This window comes from Protopterus annectens, chromosome 7.part0 (genome assembly GCF_019279795.1).
Source record: "Protopterus annectens isolate FY-2018-M chromosome 7.part0, PAN1.0, whole genome shotgun sequence".
Classification (NCBI taxonomy): domain Eukaryota; kingdom Metazoa; phylum Chordata; order Ceratodontiformes; family Protopteridae; genus Protopterus; species Protopterus annectens.
Window position 1 is genome coordinate 1,875,127,118 of NC_056739.1, and position 26,936 is coordinate 1,875,154,053.

The following is a 26,936-nucleotide window of genomic DNA, read 5'->3' on the forward strand; positions in this document are numbered from 1 at the left end:
CATTCAATTTGAGACCATGACTAAGACACCAGTTGTTGGTTTGTGTAAGACCATCCTGGAGTATACCGGCTTCATTTGGGGATTTAATAATTGCACCCAATTTGCAGTTGTCTGCAGACTTGGTCAGCCACAACCACTTAGTTTTGATCTGCAGTTCTGAAAAATATATACCAAACAGTAGGGGGGCCAGCACTGACCCCTGTGGTACCCCACTGGTAACAGGTCTGCTGGTTGATGTGAAGTCACCCACATTGACAATGTGTGTCCAGTTTGTAAGCTAGTTGGCAACCCATCTTACAATGAAGGGGACTACATTCAGTTTGCAAAGTTTATTGGTAATGCCTGAGTGTGGGATTGGGCCAAAAGCCTTTGCCAAGATGATGTATGCTGTGTGCACAGACTTGCTCTCATCAATGGCCCTGGTCACATTTTCTAAAAAATCCACTTGATTTAACAGGCAGGATCTGCTCTTGATGAAGCTGAATTGGGTAGGATCCAGGGTATGGAGGTCACCTATGTCTTTTATTTATGAGGTCCATAATGCTACATTCCATGGCCTTACAGATGAGGCTCATAAGGCTTATTGGTCTGTAGTTCCCCAGATCTGTTGCTAGGCCACTTGTGTGGATGGGAAAAACTGCTGTTATTCTCCATTCTGTAGGAACAAAGCCTGTGGTTAGACTATGATTATACAGGATACTTAATGGTGATGCTAGTCTATGATTTAGCCTGTTTAGAAGAAAGCCTGGGATTCTGTTTGGACCCACAGAGGCTGTGATTTTTGCCTTAGAGAAGGTTCTGATGACCTGTTATTCAGAAATGTGGTGAGGAGGTGGGTTGAGGGAAGGTTTGTGATAGGTTTGGAGGGGATCAGGAAGTGAAGTTTTCACCAAACCTATCCACTAGTAGGTTTGCTATCTCTGTGGGGTCAGTGTGTCTGATACCATTCATCACTAGTTCTGCAAATGCTTGGGCCCTACCTTTTAGGCTACATACATAGCTGTAAAAGGCCTTATGGTTATTCTTGGCTGTACTTGCTAAGTTTTTCTGAAAGACGCCCTTAGAGGATTTGACAAGTTGTCTTATTTGCCTGTTGAGGCTGAGGAAGGTGCTTTATTTTTGAGGTCTTGCTTTTGTTTTCTTGGACAGCAATTTTTTTATTTAAAGTTTGCTATTGCTGGATATCCACCATTGCAGCTTGTTTTTACTTGAGGCTCTAGCTTTGATTTTGTTTGGTACAGCCGAATGTATACACTTATGCAAGTGATTGTACAGGGCTGTAGTATAAGCTTTGTAGTAGTTACCACTTCCAGCTGGGGGTGGAGTTTAGAATGCATTTATGGCTTCACCTAGGAGGATATTGTTTGCTTTTGTGAAGTGTTTTAGTCTGATTTCACCCATTGTGAGTTCTGGTATTAGTGTCAGATCGAAGGTGACTGATTTATGGTCAGGTTTAACTAACGAGGGTTCGAAAGGTGAGGTAGTGCATCTGTTTACTTGTTCGTGAAGATCAGATGTAGTATGTTTGTTCCTCTTGTCAGGGTACGAACAATTTTTTCCAGGGCATTTGAGCTAACAAAGTCAAGTGGCTTTTGTACTAATGAAGTACGGCTAGCATAGTTTCCCAGTTAACCATGGGATAATTCAAATCCCCCATAACCAGAGTGTTTGCTAATATCTGAATTGTCTCCAGTTTGGTCAAGTATGCTTTGTGCATGGCATGACCATTAGAGGGGGAGCTATAACTGGCTGTAGCTTGAATGGTATTCTTACCTACCGTAGCCTGAACTTGGAGTAACTTCATGGAATTGCCCAGTTTAACTAGACAGTAGGTGAATTTATATCTAACATAGACAGAAACACCACCTCCTTTGGTTCACACATGTACATTATGCAGGCTGAAGGTGTAGAAGGCATTGTAGCCTTGCAAGGCCAGGGTAATCTCTGAGACCTTGAACCAGGTTTCTGTGACTGCAAAGATATCTACATCTTCCAGTGACAGAAGTGCTTCCAGTGTGTGCAGTTTTTGATTTAAACTCCTAGCGTTTGGCATGATGACCCTTTTTTGTTATGACTGGCAAATTTCACATCATTAAGTTTTTTTCGAGACTTTGCCTAAAAAACGGCACTATGGAGGAGGCAAGAGCCTTTGTCAGCAACTGAAAACCTAAAGGTGCCAAATGCAAACTGTCTCTGGCAAAGCAGCGAGGTTTGTCAACTATGGCTTCACATACTGACAGGAACTGGATCCCATATGAATGACATCAAAAACTAAACCAATTTTTGAAATCAGCCATATTTTGTTTATACTGTAGTATCATTCTAGATGAGGACAGTATGTTGCTCAATGCTAAGGACATACCTGCCTGGTACCAGTACTCAGAGAGCTCAGTCATGTGTCTCTTCATATAGACCAGTCAGGAAGATCTCAGGTTGTTTATTTCAACATGAACTATGACAAAGTCATAATGGTATGTGTTGCTGAGAGACTTGAGTGCATGTATGATCTGACTAATCATGGCACTGGACAGCTGACATTGAGTTTCTCCTTGCCAACCTGGTGAGTGGGACATCCATGTGTGTCACTACTGAGTTTCCAATGACTAGAAAATTTATTTTTTGAGTGTCACACCTTATGGGATTGGTAGGTGAGACACTGGTGTTGCTATGTGTCATGGGTGCTGTGGGAACTGTGTTAGTTGTAGCAATCTTGTGTTTTGGAGGTCTCTGGTGTCTAGGTAGGTTTTTTGAGAGAATCTCCCTGTATAGTATATATATATATATATATATATGTGTGTGTGTGTGTGTGTGTGTGTGTGTGTGTGTGTGTGTGTGTGTGTGTGTGTGTGTGTGTGTGTGTGTGTGTGTGTGTGTGTGTGTGTGTGTATATACATATATATATATATATATATATATATATATATATATATATATATATATGGGTCCACTATGTAATCTTGAAATATTGAAATCCTGAAATTCAGTATTTCAAAATTACATAGCTGAAAACCCAAGCACAGCTCAGAATTCCGAAAACACATAACCGTGAACCTCAAAATGCTGAAACTACACTACACATACAGTACACACATAAACAAACACATAACCCCCCCCCACAGTCAAATAAATGGATCCACACTATAGATAAGAAAGGGGGCAAGCACTCCTGCACTCCCCATGTGGGGAGTGCGCTCCCTACCCCCCTACTCATATATTCTAACTCTGAGATCGCACAAACAGAAATACAAACAACACTCACACACATCTTGCAGTCCCTCACACACAAACTTACACAAAGTAAAGCCCCCTAACCAACACATTTACACACACAAACTTACCTAAATTCAACCGATACATCCACACACCTCACCAGCAGAAGCGGAACAAAAACATACCCATGCTTTGAGATTCTCAAGTTCGCACTTCTGCCAGTTTCAAAACTTTGAATTTTCAGTTATGTAATTTCGAAATACTGAATTTTGGGATTTCAGTATTTCGAAATTACATAGTGAACCCATACATATATAGATATATATATATATATATATATCTGTATATCTACATGTAGATATTTATATATATATATATATATATATATATATATATATATATATATATAGATATATATACTTGATGAGTGGATGGGTAACAGAAAGTTCACACCGGGGATCACACCAACAGCACTACTAGATAGGGGCCAAGGGTACTAGCTGCTAGTTCAAGTGTCTAGAGAACTACTAAAGGGGCGGTGAATACCGCACAACATGGCTGGGCTAATATATGCCTTCGGGCAGATAGCGCAGTACCAACCTATGAACCTATGAACCTAAATATACATATATATATATATATATATATATATATATATATATATATATATATATATATAAACAGCCCAATAATCAAAAGTCAAACTGAAAGAAAAACAGAGAAGTTCAGATAGATATATGTATATATATATATATATATATATATATATATATATATATATATATATATATATATATATATATATATATATATCTATACTGCATGTGTGTATGTAAGTGTAGATATATACATATATATATATGTATATATATCTTCTTCTCTTTCGGCTGTTTCCATTAGGGGGTGCCACAGTGGATCATCTGTTTCCATTTCTTCCCATCCTCTGCATATTGCTCTGTCACACCAACCACCTGCATGTCCTCTCTTACCTCATCCATAAACCTTATCTTAGGCCTTCCTCTTTTCCTCTTACCTGGCAGCTGCATCCTTAACATCCTTTTCCTCAATATACCCAGCATCCCTCCTCAGCACATGTCCAAACCAACGCAATCTTGCCTCTCTGACTTTGTCTAAAAACCGTCTAACCTAAGCTGACCCTCTAATAAACTGATTACTAATCCTGCCCATCCTTGTCATACCCAGTGCAAATCTTAACATCTTTAACTCTGCCACTTCCAGCTCTGACTCCTGCCTTTTTGTCAATGCCATCGTCTCCAACCCATACAACATAGCAGGTCTCACTACCCTCTTGTAGAACTTCCCTTTCACTCTTACTGGTACCTGTCTGTCACAAATCACTCCTGACACAATTCTTCACCCATTCCACCCTGCCTGTATTCTCTTCTTCACCTCTCTTCCACACTCACCATTACTCTGAACTGTATATCCTAAGTACTTAAACTCCTCCACCTTTGCCAACTCTTGTCCCTCCATTCTCACCATTCCTCTGTCCTCCCTCTCATTCACACACACATATTTTATCTTCGTCCTGCTGACCTTCTTTCCTCTCCTCTCTAGAGCATATCTCCACCTCTGCAGGGTCTCCTCAACCTGGTCCCTACTCTCACTACAGATCACAATGTCATCTGCAAACATCATTGTTCATTGCGCCTCCTTTCTGATCTCATCTGTCAACTAAGAAAGGGCTCAGAGCTGATCCTTGATGTAATCCCACCTCCACCTTAAATGCATCTGTCACTCCCACTGCAGACTTCACCACTGTCACACTACCCTTGTACATATCCGGTATCACTCTTACATATTTCTCTGTCACTCCTAACTTCTTCATACAATACCACAACTCCTCTCTAGGCACCCTATCATATGCTTTCTCCAAGTCCACAAAGACACAATGCAAATCCTTCTGACCTTCTCTATATTTCTCCTTCAACACTCTCAGAGCAAACATCAACTCTGTAGTGCTCTTTCCAGGCTTGAAATCATACTGCTATATACAGATTCACTTTTACAATCTCAGAATAATGAAATCGCGAATTTCAGTATCTCAAGACGACCGAAACCACAAAATCACGAAACCCCAAAAAAATGAACATCACAATACTGAAACTTCAGAATATTGAACTTTCAGTATGTGATGCTCTAACTTAAAATGCACTCTCCACCATAGAAGCAAACACACATACACCTTCCTCTCCACACTACAACAAACCAACAAAACACACACACAAATACAAATCAAACCCAGCTAACCTACATATAAGCAGGGGGTAAAGCCCCCCTGCACCCCTCTTGTGGGGGGCTGTGCCCCCACACCCCTACTACTTATATATACAAACTCTGAGGTCGCATTAAAAAGAAAAATACACTAAACTCACTGCTACACACTCTACATTCCCGTTGCACAAACACACATTACATATGTACAAACACCACCATTTTCAACACACTCACAGTCTTACCTACCTACCCTAACCTACACCTAAAACATCACAACACACTCACATACACTCAAATCCCTACCCAAAACCCTTAAAAAAACACTTACCTGAATCTCCAGCTAAAATCACACATCAGCAGCCATCCCACCATCCCAGGGAGCACCGCACCTTGCAGACACAGTAAACCACACATCAAATAGCGCACCACCACAAACACGGATTCGACATTTCCAGGTTCGGTCAAATGCAGTTTCATGAAACTGCACTTTCGATAATTCCATCTCGAGATACTGAAATTCGAGAGTTCATTATTTCGAGATTGTGAAGTGAAACCATATTTACACACACACACACACACACACACACACACACACACACATTATATATATATATATATATATATATATATATATATATATATATATATATATATATATCTATATTGCATAGATGTATATATATATATATATATATATATATATATATATATATATATATATATATATATATTGCACATATATATATGTATATATATATATATATATATATATATATATATATATATATATATATATATATATATATATATATATATAGTATATATATATATATGTTATATATAAAGCCTGACTGCACTTTAAAAACTGAGTCCTGTGGTTATATTTATACCAGTGACATCATTTAATAATTAAGTTATAGTAAATGACATTCAAGCAATGCAGCTGTTTTATCTTTTGTTATTTATTTAAAAATAGGAAAAATATGATATTTATCTCATTGTTAAACTGCTACTGTAGGAACACATATGTATGCAGACCTTTCTTATAATATATATATATATATATATATATATATATATATATATATATGTATATATATATATATATATATATATATATATATATATATATATATATATATATATATTCTAATTTTGTTTCCAGAAATTTAATAAAACACTTCTTTCTTAAAACAAAACCTAACCAGCTCTATGAAGACGCCTTTCTATTAATTCATTGCCAGTGATATTCCACAGAAATCATGTCTAAAAAAGTTGTAGGAAAGGAATAGCATTGATTTATAGACCAGTTGCATAATAGCATAGAGAGAGATGAAACAACATCATGTAAATGATGTTTTATCAATGAAAAATAATTATATCAGCAGCCATAAATTTAGGAGCATAAATTGATATATTACCTCAGATAAACTCTGATAGCTGTTTCGATGAACTGCAGTACCTAGAGATAGGGATGAGATAGAAATATACAGCTAAATGAAATATTTACATGACCATAAGATCTGAAATGATGCTAAATAATTTATTGTTGCTCCTCACAATATGTCATCTTTTGAGGTTGATAGCAAAGGGCTGTTATCCAATGGGAGAGCAGCGTGAACAATGCCTAGCAGCAGTAGAGTGACCTGTGCAGCATTACGAAGAGAGCTGTGAATTCCTTCAGAAATGACCTTTTCTTCAGCAGAAGAATTAATCAGAAGGCTCTGCAGTTCAAAATGCAAAGAATAAATTGGAAACCAAGTAGACGCACTCTGCGTAAAATGACATTAATCCTCACCTGTGAGGAGCATGCCTTTGAACCATCATTTTCTGGTTTTGCCTCTTGAAATCTGTAATGCCTCTATGTCACTGATATATGACATAGAATGATTCTGGCATTCAATACCATACATATTTCCAGTATTGCGCAGAACACATTCTGAATTATAAAGCTTAGAAACAAAAAAAAAATATTTTCATTATAGTGTATGTCAAAATCCATATAATTCTAAGAATGTCTAAAAAGTAATAAAGGACTGATTTGTTCACTAGTGCTTCCATATTAAAATTGTCTGATTTCTTTGTTAGTGCTTCAATATTAAAATTGTCTGATTTCTTTACTAGTGTTCCCATATTTAAATTGTCTGATTTATTTACTAGTGCTTCCATATTAAAATTGTCAGATTTCTTTACTAGTGCTTCCATTTTAAAATTGCCTGATTTCTTTACTAGTGCTTCCATATTAAAATTGTCAGATTTCTTTACTAGTGCTTCCATTTTAAAATTGCCTGATTTCTTTACTAGTCATTTCATATTAAAATTGTCTGATTTCTTTACTAGTCATTCCAGATTAAAATTGTCTGATTTCTTTACTAGTGCTTCCATATTAAAATAAATCTGATTTCTTTACTAGTGCTTCTGTATTAAAATTGTCAGATTTCTTTACTAGTGCTTCCATTTTAAAATTGTCAGATTTCTTTACTAGTGCTTCCATATTAAAATAAATCTGATTTCTTTACTAGTGCTTCTGTATTAAAATTGTCAGATTTCTTTACTAGTGCTTCCATTTTAAAATTGTCAGATTTCTTTACTAGTGCTTCCATATTAAAATAAATCTGATTTCTTTACTAGTGCTTCTGTATTAAAATTGCCAGATTTCTTTACTAGTGCTTCCATATTAAAATTGCCTGATTTCTTTACTAGTGCTTCCATATTAAAATTGCTTGATTTCTTTACTAGTCATTCCATATTAAAATTGCCTGATTTCTTTACTAGTGCTTCCATATTAAAATTGCCTGATTTCTTTACTAGTGCTTCCATATTAAAATTGCTTGATTTCTTTACTAGTCATTCCATATTAAAATTGCCTGATTTATTTACTAGTGCTTCCATACTAAAATTAGTCTGATTATTTTTGTTGACTTCCATTACAGTTGGCTATACATGCAGAATACGGAATGTGTTAAGAGTAAGTCACATGTTTATATCAATTGGGATTGCTTCTGATTTATTCTGACAGTATGGAAGTAAGCTGCACTTACCAGTTCTAAACAAGAGTTGAATAGTTCAATGATATTTATTTATTTATTGCAATAATAAAAAAAAAAAAAACAAATAACAAAACATAAGGAAGTTTATAGTTTATTTAGCTAAATTACAGGTTGCTGTGCATAAGCATGTTCACATAAGAGTAGCCCCGGACAGTACAGAGGATAAAACTTTCAAAAGATTCTCCATGGGGTGGAGGGGGGGTGAGCACTCTACCTAATTACTTTTTATCTTATTAGACGTGATTAACCTAAACTAAAATGCTTTAAGTGCCAGAGGTCATATGTTCATATTTTCAAAACAGTGACACTATTAGGGTTGCAAAACACAGAAAACCAACCCCCACCCTCCAATATAACATCTAGTTTTGACATACCTAACCCTGAAATATATTTTTTATAATGTCATTCAATCTTGAAGATGATCAAGAAAGTAGAAAATAAATTTCTTTTTCCCTCATCCTCAACTCCAGAAATCAGTGAGTGCACAAATTAGGCAGTCCCAGGATATGACATTCCTATTTTCATGTTTTGAGACTCAATATTCCAGCCTGCAATAAGTAAGATCCACAGTGACAGGACAGATGGTCAGTGTTATATGAGATTGTACACTTTTAAGATATCTGATCTATATGATATATTACGCAGACTTACCAACCTATTTTAAGATTTCTGAACTATATGATATATTACACAGACTTACCAACCTATACTTCAAATATAAATTGAAATATCATTTCACACAGTTTACACAAATTGGTAAATTAGGATCAGAATGCCAGTTTTCTTTGTACTATATACTATTGAATATTCTTGAAACCCTGGGTTTTACCATGTAACATTGGTTATGTGAACTATCTTACATGGTGCTGCTTGTTCCAAATATTTCTGCTCTGTATTCATTATCAAAGCAGGGGATATGGTAACACAGCTAGTAAAATAAACAAATGTATTATATAGGTGGATATGAATGCAAAAACAGTAAACCAACTCCTAAACACGCTTCTTAAAAAATACTTAAGAACAAAAGAAGAGGCAAAAAAACATGAAGAGACTGTTTTTAGGTTTCTTAGTGCTTTCATCAAGTGTAATAACCCAACTTCTTCAGACAAACAGCATATCAAAACCACTTGAATATTGAATACAAAATCATATGATCAAAATTAAAAAAATATATGACTAAACAGTGCTAAACTTTTAAAAGTAACCACATTACTTTTCTGAAAAATGAATTAAATGCATATGATCATTTAAAATAATTTAAAATACCATCCAGACACCTTGCATCCTCATTTTATAAAAATCAAAACAACCAAAACATGCACAAACATATTAAGTACATAATCAACAAGTGCAACTCTTCAGTTTCAATATGCAGATAATAAAACACAGACCATTCAAACCTGGCTGGTTATAGGAATGTGTTCTAATCTGCCAGAATAATTCCCGCTGCTCAAGTCTTAAGGTTTGTGGACCTCCCCTTCCATCATACGCAACATTATCTATCACTAGATAAAAATGAGTGGCCCGACCAGTTGATCACATGCTTTGCTAAAGCATTTTCTAGTCTCCCTTTTCTAATATTATATAGGTGTTCATACACACATTCTCTTAATTTACGGTCAGTCTTGCCTATGTAAAAACTAGGACAAGACTGACACTGGGATAAATATACCATCCTATTGGAATTACAGTTAAATTTACCCTTACAAAAATAGGGAACTCTATCACGTACCTCCTAGCAAAGTTTGTAGATAACTTTTTGAAGAAGTATGTAGTTAAGGAACCTTATATTTGCAAAGACTCATGATCCTTCTTGGAGAACATCAACAGTTTGAATTTTGAAACAGACTTTAATTTTGCTTCTGTTGATGTGAAGGACATGATGGAAGAGTTTGACTCATTGATTATGTACTTAATATTTTTGTGTGTTTTTTGGTTGTTTTGATTTTTATAAAATGAGGATGCAAGGTGCTTATTTAGTGAGCAGATGGCATTTTACATTATTTTAAATGAACATATGCATTTAATTCATTTTTCAGAAAAGTAATGTGGTTACTTTAAAAAGTTTAGCACTGTTTAGTGATATGTTTTTTTAAATTTTGATCATGTGATTTTGTATTCAGTATTTAAGTGGTTTTTATATGGTTGTTCTGTTTGTCTGAAGAAGTTGGGTTATTAAATTTCACGAAAGTGCTAACAAACGTAAAAACAGTCTCTTCCCATTTTTTTGCTCTTCTTTTGTTCTTAAGTGATTTATTTGTCTTTTGAGTTTGAGTTCATACGCTTCTTAAAAATGTTATGCAGATGAGCAGTGTGACTATTGAGCATCAGGTACAATTGTTACTTTGAATGAGACTAATTTATACTTGGACTTTACCAGGGAGAGCCCCACACATTGGGGTGGTGTAGCGATCCTCCATGTTGGTGAACACTATGTCAAGGATGTTGTGGGGGTACTGACTAACTGCTCCAGTGCATTTATGTTAACAAAGTCCAGGATCCTTTGTGTGAGTGTATTTGTACTCGTATATGTTACCCGATCGATAGAGGGATAGTTAAAGTTACCCATGACCAGGGTATTTAGTTGTACTGAAAGTGATTCAGGTAGGTCCAGGTAATCTATGTGGTTTTCATGGTTCATGGTTGGGGACCTATATCTACCAATGATGTGGAGGGGGTCTTTCCTATAGTTAAAATTGGAGTAACTCTAGGGAGTCATACTGTTTCACCAGTCTAGAAGTGTATATGTCTTTAATAACTATGGATACTCCTCCTCCAACCTTTTTTTTTCTTGTTCATTGTGTGGTCTGAATGTGTAGAAGGCATTGTAGCCATGCATGGCTGAGGTACTCTCTGAGCCCTTGGACCATGTCTCTGTGACTGTGCAGACATCCGCCTCTTTCAGGGTGAGAAGTGCTTCAGGTGAGTGCATTTTTTGATTTAGACTCCTATCATTAAGCAACATAACCATGTGTTTGTTTCTGGAGAATATTTTTACTTTGGGAATTTTGTTCTTATGACATTGTCTAAAAAGACACTATGGAGTAAACAAGTACCTTTGTCAGCAACCTAAAGCCTAAAAGCAACAGGTGAAGACTATCTCTGGCAAAGCAGTGTGGTCTGTCGACCATATCAGTAGTAGGTTGTCTGTATACATGAGGTAATTGCTGCATTGCATCAGGATGCCCATGTCAATCAGGCTGGCTGGAATGGTAGGAAATTGACCTTCCATTATGCCATGTGTATAGACTAGGTTCTGTTGTAGAACTAGTAAAATCAGCTAATCTGAGGGATGTTTATATGACTAAATTCTAAAACCAGGAGAACCTACTAAATTCACATAATACAAACAACATAAATGTCTGACCATCGATCTCCTCTGTGAATATGGGACATCATTATTCTTTCAGGAAAACTTGGATATGCTTAGAAAGGCCTCCCAGGTCATTAATTATGTAACAATCTATGAAGCTATAAATAAAAAAAATAAATAAAAAAAATTTCTAAGCTTGTTTCCTGCCTTTGCTGTGGGTAGTCTAGCCTGGATATAGATTTGCTGTGTCCAGGACTATTTGTAGGCTTCTAGGGCCCAAGCCTTTCTGTGTTGGAGGGAAGCCTTCTAGCTTAATTTTGTTTCTTAGAACTAGCCAGTTTTTTTGTTTCAGCACTTATTCAGAACTCGTAAGCACTAAATAAGCTACAAATTACTACAGCACTCAACATTCCTCACTGTCTAGAGGAAAACAGTTTCTAGTACTTAACAAATAAGCACCTATCCAGGCATGTCTATGGGTCAGTCCCCGGTGTTTTCTCCTGTCTACCTGATGAATCTGGGCATCTTGGGGCAATGCAGTAATTGCCTCATGTACACAGACAACCCTCTCATCCTACCACCCAACACTACAACCTGTGAGAGATGCACTTATATAGCCAAACTGGAAGCAAAGCTCTCTTCACCCAAGACTGGACTAGACAGTCAAGAGGAGAAGGTAAACATTTGCACCACACCACACTCAGCACATAGTCTCTCAAAACCTACACCACCAAAACACACACATAGAAACACAAAACACACACCTACATTCGCGGAGGCTCTCAGTAAAAACCTGCCCAAGCAACAGGGACCTCCAAAGCACAAACACAAGGAACCACCACCCCCCAACACAACCCAAATGACACATAGCCCACAAACTCAGTGTGCCACTCAACCACAGCCCATAAGGCATAACAACGTACCCAACACTCTAGTCATAGGTGACTCTATAGTCAGGCACACTGATGTTCCACTCACCAGGCTAAACAAGGAGAAAGTTACTGTCAGCTGCCTGTCGGGTGCCAGGATCCGCCACATAACGCATGCACTCAGGTCACTCCACAACAAGTACAAATATGACTCTGTCATTGTCCATGTTGGTGTGAATGACCTGAGATGAACCTCCTTGGACTACATGAAAAGGGACATGGAGGAGCTGTCCGATCTTGTAGCACAGGTAGGTATGACCCTAGCCCTGAGTAGCATCCTGCCATCACCCAGAATGATACCACAGTACAAGGACAAAATGATTGACTTCAACAATTGGCTAAGCTTCTGGTGTCATTCTAAGGGGATCCAGTATCTGTCTGCCTGGGATGACATGATCGACAAGCCATGATGCTTTGCCAGAGATGGCCTGCATCTGTCACCCCTGGGATTCTGGATACTGGCTAAGGCTCTAGTCACCCCTATAGTGCCTTTTTTAGGCAAGGTTCAAATGACAAATTCAACACCCTAACAGGTACAGGCAAGAAGAATCTGAGGGTATTGCTACTCAATGCTAGAAGTCTAAACCTCAAAATGCACTCTCTCGAGGCACTCCTTAAAATGGAGAACATCGACATCTGTGCAGTGACAGAGACCTGGTTCAAGGCTCCAGAGAGTACCCCTGCATTACCAGGCTATAATTCATACCACACCTTTCGGCCACCTAACCTGGACTGAAACACTAAAGGCAGAGGCGTGTCCATATTCATTAAGGATATCCACACCTCCAGGCTAGTTGCTCAGCATAATGCATCCGAGATTATCCAAGTGCAACTAACTCTGGGCAAGACCGCAATCCAAATTGTAGCTTGATACAGATCCCCACCATGCCCCAGGATTCCCACTCCTCATTTCTTAATACACTGGAAAATATTAGGGTACAACCTAACACCCTAATAATGGGTGATTTCAACTACCCTACCATTAACTGGGAAAACTATTCATGTACCAACTCTTGTGCTCAACTTTTTCTGGTATTCATAAATTCCAATGCCATGGATCAACTTATCCACACCCCCACCAGGGGCAGCAATATCCTAGACCTGGTTATTACCAACATGGGCAACCAGTGCTCCACACCAGAGGTCAATTCCTCTTTGGTCAGATCCGACCATAAGCTAATCACCCTAGACATCCACATCCTTCCCCCACCCCCCATTAGGGAAACCACAGTAGAAAATTTCTCCAAAGCCAACTTCATGCTTCTTAAGACAGAAATGCAAACTTCACGACACCCATGCTGATGGACAATTGCGGTATGACTGCTGAATCCTACACAAATGCACTTTATAAGCACTTATATGAGTGCATGGATCATGCAATCCCTAACAGAACCAAGATGCTATCCTCCAAAAAAAGGAAGCCAATATGGTGGTCCCCTGCCATAAACAAACTCTACAACAGAAGAAAGAAACTGCTGCAAAAAAGAGTAAAATCCCAAGATTGGAGAACCTCCCTGGTCAGCTTCAGTAAGGAGTTGAGATCCCTCATAAAATCCTCCAAAGCTAATTATGAAAACAAAATCACCACTGACTCTAAAGACAACCACAAAGCATTCTATAGCTATGCCAAGAATCTCAATGGCAACACTCAGATGTGCTCTGAGTTACAGCACAATGGCACTAAAATATACAGAACCAACGGATATTGTCAACATCCTGGCAAATAGGTTCAGTGCTAACTTTACCCCTCTGTCATCCCCTAAAGGGCCCATCTCTAAACTAGAAGAATGCAAAGTTCCTGTAATCACGGCTGCACTGGTAAAAAACACACTATCCAAAGCCAAGAACACAGCATCCATGGGACCTGATGACATCCCAGGCTGTGTTCTACATGAACTACAGAACGAACTGGCACCCCACCTAAGTACCATGTTCAATCATAGCCTCACCTCAAGCTATGTGCCCACTGAATGGCGCACAGTGACAGTTATCCCACTCCACAAAGGGGGAGCCACCACAGACCCAGGACACTACTGCCCCATTAGCCTAATGAGCCTGGTCTGCAAGGCTATGGAGTGTATCATCATGGAACTTATATACAATGATATTGGTAATCTCCAAACTCAGGACCCCACCCAGTTCGGGTTTGTAAAAGGCAGATTATGTCTCCTAAACCTGATAGACTTCTTTGAAGCAGTTACCAAAGCCGTAGATGAGAGTAAGGTGGTTCACACAGCCTATCTGGATCTCGCCAAGGCGTTTGATACCATCCCCCACTTTGGAATTATAGATAAACTCACTATACTAGGTATAAATCCCTATGCCACAAGATGGGTTGCCAACTGGCTCACTGACAGAACTCACACTGTGAAAGTAGCAGACTCCAAATCCAGCTTCAGACCAGTGACAAGTGGAGTACCACAGGGTTCAGTCCTGGGTCCTCTCCTGTTTGGTATCTACTTCTCTGAAGTACAGGCCAACACAGAAGGTCTTTGGCTAATGAAGTTCGCAGATGACTGCAAACTAGGAGCCATAATCAAAACTCCAAAAAATGTGGACATCCTACAAAAGGGCCTTGTTGAGACAGATGCCTAGTGTCAAAGCCATGGCCTCAAGCTCAATGCCAAAAAGTGCATTGTCATTCCTTTTGGTAAAACTCAGTACCCATGAACTACCACATAGGTGGTAGTCTACTTAACACCAAAAGTGTGATAAGAGACCTTGGAACACAGGTGGACAGTAGTCTCTCCTTTGATAATCACATCGTCACAGTAGTCAGGAAATTCTTCTATGTGGCACACCTCATCACAAAAGGTTTCTCATCCAGGAAAAAAGAGGTCATTGTTCCCCTCTACTCGTCACTCATTAGACCCATTATAGAGTACAATGCCCCTTTTGGTATGTACCTCACAAGACATCTACAACAACTGGAAAGGCCACAGAAATACCTCACAAAGAGGATTACTGGCCTCAAAGAGATGCCCTATGCAAACCGTCTCAAAAAACTGCAGCTTTACTCCATTGCATATCGCCTACTCAGAGGCGATCTCTGCCTAACACACAAAGCTATGTCAAACCCAGAGCTTTTAGACATGCTCCACTTAAAGAAATCCCAATCCCTACGAGCTACATGCTCTAGGGACCTAAACCTCGTTACCACAATAAACAGAACATGCTGGAGGGATAGATTCCTGTCCCAGAGACTTCCCATACTCTGGAACAAACTACCTATCTATATCAAACAAAGCTCCTCATTAGCACTGTTCAAGAAAAATCTTGATGACTGGATGGGAGATAGGAAATTCACCCCGGGGATCACTTCTGTGGCTCTGCTCGACAGTGGCACAGGAAAATAATTTTCATGAGTGGCGAAAGCTAGGGTACCTTTGGCTAGGCTTATATAGGCCCTAGGGCCAATAGCCTAGTACCTACCTATGAACCTATGAACCTATGAAGCTATGTATAAAATGAAGCATGTGAAAACACATATCTAATAAGTAATGTTGCTAGGTTTACTGACTAATGACAGGGTAGCTTTACACAACATAAGATTTCATTCCCAAAACCATGTGAATAACTTCACAATGTTATTAGCATGTGATAAGGCAGTATTCTCATATTGGAACTGTTAATATGAGCAGTGAAAGATGGTCAGGGAGAGGAAGTCAGAGAAGCAGAGCTGTGGGGTGGAAGTGTCTGTCATTTAAAAAAGAGCTTAATCAGTTGAGCTGATGCACAATATTTAATACTTTCATTTGAACAGGAGCTGGGAGGCATGGTACCCAATATTAGTGATGGTCTTATGTAAGCAATAGGCCGATCTCTGCAGAAAGGAAGACATGTATGCATGTTTAGCTAGTTTAACTGCAGAATAAATAAACAAATAAGTATTCAGAATTAAGCAAAGTGACATAAGAAATCAGACAAGAGTAGGAAACTCCATTGTTCTCTGAAGATCAAAAGGCACCCAAGGGAGATCTCGGAGCTAAGTGCAGTCAGGCCTTATTTTATAACAGCAGACAGAACCAGTTAGATACTGATATGTGTATATAAGCTTTCCCTTCAGAAAAAGATAAATGCAAGGTGGCATTGTGATTGTACTGGGAAATGGGGACTCTCAAGCCGTTTTATTCCCCTATGCCTTCTTGAAACACTTTGCAACGTACGACAGCAGAAGCACAAAAAAAAAAAAAAAAAAAAAAAAAAAGAACAAGAACAAAAAAAAGAACAATAGATATTATTCAACTGAACACCATTAAGAAGATAAATCTACCAATGAGCAAAAACTGAGCTAAAAAAATTCAAAGGACAGCAAAGCCATGGACAAAAATAGCATGTGTTAAATGTAATTTCGTGAGAAGATAGGGGGCTATGTAGAGCATTTGTTTATAAATAAAGGACAGATGTATGCAACAGGATTCTTTCAATATCTGAGTAGAGTAAATGAAGAATTGAAAGTGTCTTAGAGCAATGCTGCTTTTCCAGTTGTGCTTTACATACAGGTATAACAGGACATTGTAAAGAGAAATCTAAAGAGACATTTCATTACAGAAAGACTGTTGAAGCATAGAGGTGTATGTCATTTTATATATGTGGCAGTGCAAGAACAGATGCTGCACATTACTGATCATGACCTGTAAAAATGGGAATGTGATCACACTGAGACTGAAAATGCAGAAATTAAGCTGAAACTGCAGAGGTCTCAGTGATTATAAAATAAGGAGATTACAAGCACTCCATTTCTTGAGTACTACAGCTCTAATTTTCTTGGGTGGTGAAAGTCAGAGTACCTTTTTGACTAGGCTTATATAGGCCCTAGGGGCCAATAGCCTAGTACCTACCTATGAACCTATGAACCTCTGTTTCAGTCATCTTGCATAATGAATCCTCTGGCTAACATACATTTCTGTTTTTCTGTCTTTCAGACACATCGAGAACTGGAGAGGTCTTCATACCTTGAACGCAGTTGTGATGGAGCTTTACACAGGGCTACAGACACTGTAAGTGGAATTTTGTTTCTTAGAATACCCATTACAAAATACCAGAGATACAAACTAATTGCTTTTGTCATACATAGCTCTCTGTTTCCTCTATTAAAAGGGGGTGTTATGTTGACTCTTCATCCAAACCCAGTATGTATATTTTCTGATCCTATGTCTGAGATGCAGACTTAACATTTCCCCTTCATATCCTACCCGGCTATATTTATGAAGAATGTTTTTCCTCTTGGTAACTGACATTCAGGTCAACAATGATGAGTTTGTTCAGGATTCGTTTGTCATTACTGCTCATTTCCACAGTTATATATTATTTGCTACCTAATAAGTAGACCATTACGCTTAATGAAATAAAACTTGGGCATAGTCTTAAGGGTTTTTATGTTAATTCTTTAATTGCATTATAGCTGATGATGCTATCTCTGACCCATGGAATAAATGAATTTCTCCATCATGTCTTCAGCTCCTTTGTCACTAATTCTATCCAGTGATTACTTGGTACTATTTAAATAGTTGCACTGGATACAGATTCTTCCACCTGTCATTTGACCTGACTGGTGACTCCTTTGGGTTCCACAAGAACATTCATAGAAAGAATTCTAAAACATTCAAGACACTGTAAAAATGTAAATTATAGCAAACTGGGTGGACTGTTTCAAGTACAAAATGATGGAATGTGTGGAGGAAAAGCTAGCAGGCATTTTGTTTATTTAGATAGAGCAAAGGTTACAGAGACCTGCACAAAGAGGGCTCTACAAGATCAATGCAAGGAAACTGGCAAGAGCAGTGTTATTAAAATTGAATTAAAATAGACAGTCATATATGAGAAAAGACATTGAAAAAGCTGACAAAGAAAATTGAATTGTTAACACAGGAATACAGTTAAAAAGAAAAAAAAACACCAAAGGCATGCTGAAAGGTCAGTGTAAAGCTGGAAAGAGAAGGCTTGTATGGTAAGAATTAATAGTAGGAGGAAGAGATTCTTCATGTTATTAGGTTAGTGATAAAATGAGAAAAACAAATTTCTGCGATTGAAAAGGAAGGTGTGCAGTACACTGAGGAAGCTGATAATGCAGAAATGCTTAGTTATCATTTTTTTTTCAGTTTCTCCCAAATGAGAAAGTGAAGGGAATGTCAAAGCTGGGCTGGATAAAGACAGAAGTTGAGTGTCAGATGAGAGGTGGTGTCATTCCTAAGTAAACAGTTAAAAAACAGTTAAAGGAACTTAGAGAGGACAAGGTGCAAAGTTCTAATGGTGTACCTCACCGAGTTACAAGGAACATACCTGATGTGATCACCGACTCCATGGTAGAATTGGTTTTGTGGCAGAGCAAAGGTCCAGGCACTGAAAAGAAGCCACAGTAATAATGCTATACAAAGGAGGTGCATGAACTGACTAAGGTAAGTGCATCTATAAGGCTTCCTTTAGCAGAAGGGAAAGCTATAAGGAAAATAAGGGGGAAAAGGCAAGTCAGTTTCCTTTAGTTAAATAACTTAAAGTATACGAGTCCATATTACCCCAGTGTGATTCAGTTTTATGACCGGGTGATGCTGCATTCAGAAAAGAGGATTGTGTGGATTTTACATGCTTGCATTTTCATCTACTTCTTTCTGAATTCCACAAAAGTGGGAAAAAGGCAAACTAAACTAGCTTGGACTGGGAGGGCAAAAAATAAAATTGCTACAGGTGCTTGGTAAAGCAAAAAGTGATTTTTATGGGAGCATTTTAAAAAATAAGAGTAGTGTGCTATTTATTCTCACAGAATATGTTCTCTGTCCACTTTGGAGTTTTCATGTCAGAAAACAGGAGGGTACAAGTAATATGATTAACTTGCTTGTAGATGATAATACCAGGACAAGTAGGATAGTCCTACTTTGTGAAAGGGTTAATGGAAACTAGCATTTTTGGCAGGAAAATGAAAGTTATATTGTATAGGAGTCTAACATCCATTTAAAGAGCACAGAACAAGAAAACAAATTCAAGGTATTCATGACTCCACAAATGATTGACCAGTCGAAGAAGAAAGCTGCGGTCAAAGCCAATTAGAAGCCAATATATGCCCTTTGAGGTTGAATCATAAAATCCCGCATATATACTATATGGCTCTTTATAGAAAATGTGAGACCAAATAGTGCAAGATCCAAAAGTTTGAAAAATAAAGTAAGACTCATGCAGAAAGCCAGCAATTTCCAAAACCTGTTGATATGACCTGTCAAGTATTCTTGGAAGGGGCTTCAATCCCATCACCTCTTAATGTATGAACTGTATTCAAGTATTCTTGGAAGGGACTTCAGTCCCATCACCCCTTAACGTATGAACTGTACCACCACTTTCCTAATTCTTGCGTATACTAATTTAAAGGTACCAGAATCATGCTCTGAGTATGTCTTCTTTCAATTTGCACAAATATTCCTACTAAAAAAAAAAAAAAAAAAAAAAAAAAAAAAAAAGTGAAGTGAGTTATGAGTGGGCAGCTCCTGAGGTAGGTATCGGTGTATTTTATGCTTGGTGAGTTGTTTTAAATAATGTTTTTCTTTTTTGCTATTTTTTTTTTTTATTTGCCTGTATAGTAGGTTACATATACAGATTAACATACTAAGTGGACTTTAGGACAGTTTAAAATATAAATCATTTAGTCTGGCCTGCTGCTGAGGAATGGGATTTGTACTAAAGCCTTCGAGCAATAAGGGAATGGACCTGTGTATAACTGCCAGGAGATGTGATGCATCTGAGGGATTTGTTGATGGTGTCTCTGTTTTAAGATGCTAGGTTGGCTGTACTAGGTTAGGAAATATTTGACTGTGAGTTAGATGCGATAGACTGGGAAAGAGCTTTTTTTAGGGCTAATCAGCAGTAATTTTTTCTTAGTGATCCGCACCTAAGATAGTGTGTTTTATTGAGAGAAACGTTAAGTCTTTGCTTTTTCACAGGATTGTATTATTTGCTCCTCTTACGGAAAATAGTAAGGAAGGTAGTGAGTAAGCAGTGCTTGATTTTGAAAACCTTTTGCTTTGTGTAGATATGGAATGATATTGTGGGCTGACTCACAACTATAATTTTTTTGTAGTATGAAGCAATCAAGCAGGCTCCAGAAAGGGAAGTGATGGGGATTTGGGTATGCCACACAAGCCTTTAGTGTGCACACATAACTGTTAATTAATTTACATATTTGCTGTAGTTTATAGGTAGCTATAGTAACAGCAGATAAGCATATAAGTTATACAAGCTCTGTGTGGGTGTTTATTGTATTGAGGTAAACTTTGAATTTCTGACATGTCACCTAGATTATATGATATAAGAAGAAATTGTTTTAAATGCTATTCATAATCAGTGAAAACAGGAGTGAGTCAATGACTCCTAAACACAGTGTCTTAATAATTAAGATGCTTGCTTTATACATCTATGGTCTTGATTTAAACCTGACCTCCAGCCACTGCCTGTTCAAAGTTTGCATATTATCCCTTTGTCTTTGTGGGTTTTCTCTGTGTACTGTTTTCCTCTTAATTCTCAAAACATGTGCTTATTAAGTACTGTGAACTACCTATCATTTTGTGTCCTGGGTTTGGGTTGAAAATTGTAAATGATGAAAAGTTTACTTTTCAGATAACAGAGTAACATAAAAATATATGATTGTTTTTAGTACATGTAGCTGAGTGGTAGAGAACTTTATTATCGGATTTTATGGACTGACTAAAAACCATTATAGACATCAAATTGGGATAGTGCTTCATGGAGTAATTTCTTTTTTTTATTCCTCCCCTCTAGTGACCTACTGTTTACCCTTTGGCTGAACCACGTACCTCATAAATCCTCCTCTGGTAGTCCCATTGCTCCATTCTGGGAAACCCGTTGACCGCTTTAGAAGTCAGCATTACAGTGAGATTGTCAGGAAGGCTCCAATAGATAGTATAGAAAATGGGCATCAAGAACCATCATTAAGCATCAGGCAGTCAGTCAGTATCCCCATCAGCCAGAAAAAGAGACATGTAATGATGTCAGAGATCTTTTGTCAGTCTGCCTCATGAAACTGTTGGCCTTCAACACCTCTGGTGTCAGCCATCTCGGGCATTGAAGCCTTTCCTACCTTTTCCCTGAGATAGGAAATCAGGACATCAGCGGCTTCATTTTGCTTCTCCTGTCTAGCTCTACTGTGTTTCACGTTCATTTCTGAAGTTTTCTGGTCAGCAGCACAGATGGATGATGGATAGGTGGAAGAGACATCTTTGTTATATTTGCATAATGTAGGAAAGACTGGTACATAACTGAAGAATTTTGAAGTTTTAGCAGTTTTTGAGCATGCAGATTATGCCATTTGCAGGGCTATAGTAATTATGTGCTGCACTGGTATAAAAGTTAAGGTATATGACATCGACTGCATGTCAGTCATGTGCATGCATGGTCTTCCACCATTTCCTATTTTTATAAAGTGGTTTGAAACTCAATAAGATATCAGGTCCTAAGGATTATATAAAATAATTTATTATGTAGTGTACTTTGGTTTGCAGGGTGAGCATACCTCTCAACTGTTCAGAGTTTTGGCTCACGTTTGGTCTGTTCCTCATGGAATTTGTGGTTTTCTGGCAAATTGCTGGGAAGATCTGTGGACTGAAGTCAGTAAATAATGACATGCATTTGAGTTTCAGACTTCAAATCCTTCAGAAAATGTACATTAAAACAAACCCTAAGTTTGTAAGATCAATATTTAAAATATATCCATATATTTGGGCCTTTGCCCTCCCATTTTGATGGGCTTCATCCAGATTTCTTGCACTAAGAGGTTGAGAGGTATGAGGGTGAGGTTTTGCTAGATCATTTCTGTCATTATGATTTGTTGCTCAGGAATTTCAATGGTGGAGCATTATATTACAGTTAATTATGGATCACTTTAATACTTTCATCTTAAGTGTTGGGTGTTTTTAATATTTCCTGTGATTATTTTTTTTTTCTTTTTGCATTGATTCCTAAGGTTGCAGTGATATTATAAGGATTATATTGACATATTTTTATTAACAATTAGCTTTGTTTCTGGTTCTTATATATCAAGTTAGATAAGAAGCTGTTTCAGGTTGTGATGATGTGATGTATTGCCAGCTATGCCAGGAGTAGGGCAGTGGATGTGTAACATATGCCAGCATAATTAGAGTTTTGCAAAGAGTTATATGTCATTTGTATATCAAACTGATTTGTTCAGGCACTTGTGTTGAAAATGTATTTGTAAAACTGCTTGTGTTAAAAATGTACCAACAGTGGGTCCTGCTGGACAAAGACGAAATACACCTGTATGTCAGACTGTATTGTAACTATTGAAATGAATATATTATAACAGAGGATAATGGAAGAGAAGAGGTTAACCTCAGTCCAGCTAACTTTGAAAAATAGTCTGAAATTACCTGGTTCAGGCCATAAAGATTGTATCTTACAGTTATGCTTGCAGCCAGAGACAACATGCCTGTAAAAACCAGGACTAGGAATCCTACTGCATTGTCCTCAATGGTGAACTAATTGCTACCCTGGAAGGGTGGAAGTTTTGAAATGGTTTTATAGCTTCCAGATGCTATAACACATCTTTGCAAAGGTCTATGTGTGTGTATTATGACACATATATGCCAGATTCTGGTTCAGTTTCTAGTAAAGAGGTTAATGTGGGAACCAGAAACAGATAACCAGATGTATGTGATGTCATTCTGTAATCCAGCACTGAACTGATGTTTTAATACTAGATAAGACAGAAGTCTCAGGGCAGTCTATTTTTGAAACCTGAAAAAAAAAGGACCACTTACCCACTTCATCTTGCCTTGTTCTAGTAAGTGAACTAGAGAACAGTAATTCTTTAGTCAGTCAATAAAATATAGTGAGATTAGTTAAGTATTGTTTTCTGTATCAATGTGAACCTTTCCATCTGTGCTATTTTTAATATTTCCTGTGATTAAAATTCTGGTGGTCATTGTAAATAGATATTTAGTATTTTAATATTCTTTTATTATATGTTATTAAATATATTTAAACTTTTCATAGTGTCTAGTCTTTTAGAGAATATTTTAACCATTGAGAGTTGTTATGTTTATTTGGTGACACTGTCACTGCTCCTGAGAGCCTTGTTGCATTGGTAAAACACTACCATTTGTATTAGTATTCATTTTGCTTAGTATAATTGGGTACCTATGCAAAAGCCTTAGAGTAGCTATTTTTGGAGTGTTCTGATGGCTGTATCTATCTTAGTCTGGATAGAGAGGCATAGTTGGTAAATTTGTGCCAGCCTTTCCCAGGTGTATGTGTGTGTGAAAACCAAATCTCAAAGAGTGTGTGTATCAGCTACTTGGAGCTGGGACACAGAGCACTGATTTTACAAATAGGGTCATGGAAGACTTGGCTTGAAACACTCAGCTGAGAACTCAACTCTGCTACTGTTGTCAGTATTGAGTCTTATTTGGGGCCTGGTGAGAGATAGGGATGGGAGTGTGTTCCCTGTTTGCTCTTAAGGGAAACTGTGCTTGGTGCAGAGAGCTGCATCTGGAAATACTGTGTGCATCCATTTTTGTTCCAAATGAATGTCCATCACCAGTGTCCATTGTGAGGATTGAGATTCCTTGATCACTGGCCCAGAGAAGGGATGTCACATCTTGGTGGCAGTGGTGGGATATTAATTGAACTTCTGTAACCTGTAGGCAGTTGTCACTGAAAGTGCATGTACTCTCAGCAGCCACAAGGTAAACATACAGAGTTTCATTTTCACAGCAGTTTTATTTATTTATTTTTTGTTAGTTTAGTTTAGTCAGGGAAAGTAAGCAAATATGTCATCAGAGGATTTTGGCAGTCTGACAAAGAACCAGTTGGTCTAGGTGTGTGAAGCCAAAGTACTGGTGCATTCCAACCTGATGAAAGGGGAAGTGATTTCAGCCTTAGTCACAGCTGTAGCCCAGACCAGCAACGAGGAGGATAACACATCTGGTGATGGGGTTTCACAGCTTTCAGAAACAGGAAAATTCACCTTTTCCTCAGAGGACTTAAAAATCTGTCTGGAGTCAAAAAGACTTAAACTGGAGGCTAACCATTTGGAATTAGAATCAACAGAGAGATTGCATCATTTGGTGGCCAAAGAAAATGAGCAACAGAGCCAACATGACAGCAGATGCTGCCTCCTCGTCAGGGTCATGGAGGTAATGGGGAAAGGAATAACCAAACCCTAGAAGCAATAAAGATCAGTAAATTTCTGTCACAATTTACAAAGGGTGATCATTTTGATAGTTTTACTCATATATTAGAAAGAGTATGTAAACAGTATAATTTTGACCAAGGGCTCATTGAATAGTTCTTGACCCCTTACTCCATGGAAAAGATGCAAATGCTGTTTCTAAATTGTCTGACACTGACTGTTTAAACTATGATACAATTAAACAATGTTTATTGGAATGCTTTAAGTTAATACCTGACTCTTACTGAACAAAAATTTTGAGCATAGATGCAAGGCAGATGAAAGTGTAGGTGATTATACTACTGAGTTAAGCACTTATTTTCATAAGTGGCTTAGTGGGTGTTAGGTCACAACTTTTTAAAGGTTGGCAGACCTTTTGGTGAGGGAACAAGCCATTAACACTTTTCCTGAGGACATGAGAATCTGGTTGGTAGGCCAGGGCTGTAACTCTGCAGATCAGCTTGGGAAAAAGTGGATCTCTACTTAACAAGCAGGGCATGATTGCACAAGGAGTTGATTCCCAGTGCTGCACATGGATATAAGGGATCCCTTGATGGGCAGCATAAACCACCACAACAGAGTCCACCAGTACCAAGAGAACCCACCAGCTCAGGAATATGGCCAGGATCAAGGGTTAGATGTTTTAAATGTAACCAGTGGGGCCATGTAGCATACAAATGTCCATGGAAGAAAGTTGGAGAACAAAAGGTGGTGGCTAGCAAGCAAGTGGGAATAATAGAATGCCAGTGTTAAGTTGTTTGGAGACAACAGGAGTACCAAACTACCACTGGAGTCTGTATCCTATCTTAGTGGATGGAAGACAGACCACTGCTAAGAGAGACACAGCCTCTGACATAACCATTGTGAAGCCTGCAGTGGTTAAGGAGGAGCAACACTAGTTCAGGCTGTCCACTCCAGTCAGAGGTTTAGGAGGGAGTCTATTCCAAATAACTTTGGCCAGGATTCACCTTGACTGGGAGGGTGGAAAAAGAAGCAAGCATTAAGGTGTGTTTGAGGATATCCCTGCAGATGTCTTAATAGGGAATGATTGTGATAATGTAGTACCTTGTGTATATGCAGTGACACATAGTCAAGCTTGGAGATAGGCATGTGGGTCTTGTAGACTGGGGGGACCCAGACAGACCCCATGCCTAAAGCTGGGGCTGATGATATGGCTATTTTAGGGAAGGACCTACCATGTAGCAATGAGCCTGCAGATGAGCCACAACTGATGGCAGGTACTGGTGTTCTTTTAGACAGGGTGGCTGCAAGAGCAGAGGTGACTGTTAGTACCCAGGCAGACGGTAAGGCTCTACTGTCAAAAGATATCAGACTTCCTATGGAAGGGTAGCTGGGAAGGGTCACAAAGGTAGAGTTGAGACAGGCTCAGTTCTCAAACCCTACATTACAAGGCTTGAGGGAGTTAGTTAGGAAGCCACACGATTCTCAAAAAAGTGTGGAACTGTATACTGGAACAAAGGGTTGCTGTATAGAAAGTGGATACCTGAGGGAGGGATACAGGGTGAAGTAATACAACAGTTGGTAGTGCCCAGTGTCTACCATCTGGCCCTTCTTGCTATAGCCCATGACATTCCTTTTGTAGGTCATATATGCATAAAATGTACCAAGAGACATATAATGCAGACATTTTATTGGCCTGGGATTGCAAAGGATCTAACAGAGTGCTTCAGGACCTTTGAGCAGAGCCAAAATGTAGGCAAGACAGGAGACAAAGTCAAAGCTCCTTTGATGCCTTTGCCTGTGATTGAGGAGCCATTTCAGAGAGTAGCTATGGATTTTGTAGGGCCTCTGAGTACCCCAAGTTTCACAAGGAAGAAGTATATCCTGGTGATAGTACATTATAATACGTGATATCCTGAGGCAGTGGCTCTGTCCTCCATCAAGTTAGAGAACGTGATAAATGCTTTGTTAAGAGATTTTTCAGCAGTGTAAGTTTCCTGAGAGAATTACTGACTGACAGAGTTGCCAGTTTCATATCAGATCTG

At 38.3% G+C, this 26,936-nt stretch overlaps 1 protein-coding gene across 3 annotated transcripts in view; it reads left to right on the forward strand.

Moving 5' to 3' along the window:
* Nucleotides 1–26,936, forward strand: part of NTRK3 (neurotrophic receptor tyrosine kinase 3) — a 3,522,805-nt gene that overhangs the window by 605,083 nt on the left and 2,890,786 nt on the right. For all 3 annotated transcript variants that reach the window (XM_044078359.1, XM_044078358.1, XM_044078360.1), the window contains exon 3: nt 17,666–17,740. In XM_044078359.1, coding sequence (XP_043934294.1) covers nt 17,666–17,740 — 75 coding nt within the window. The remainder of the gene's footprint in view (nt 1–17,665; nt 17,741–26,936) is intronic.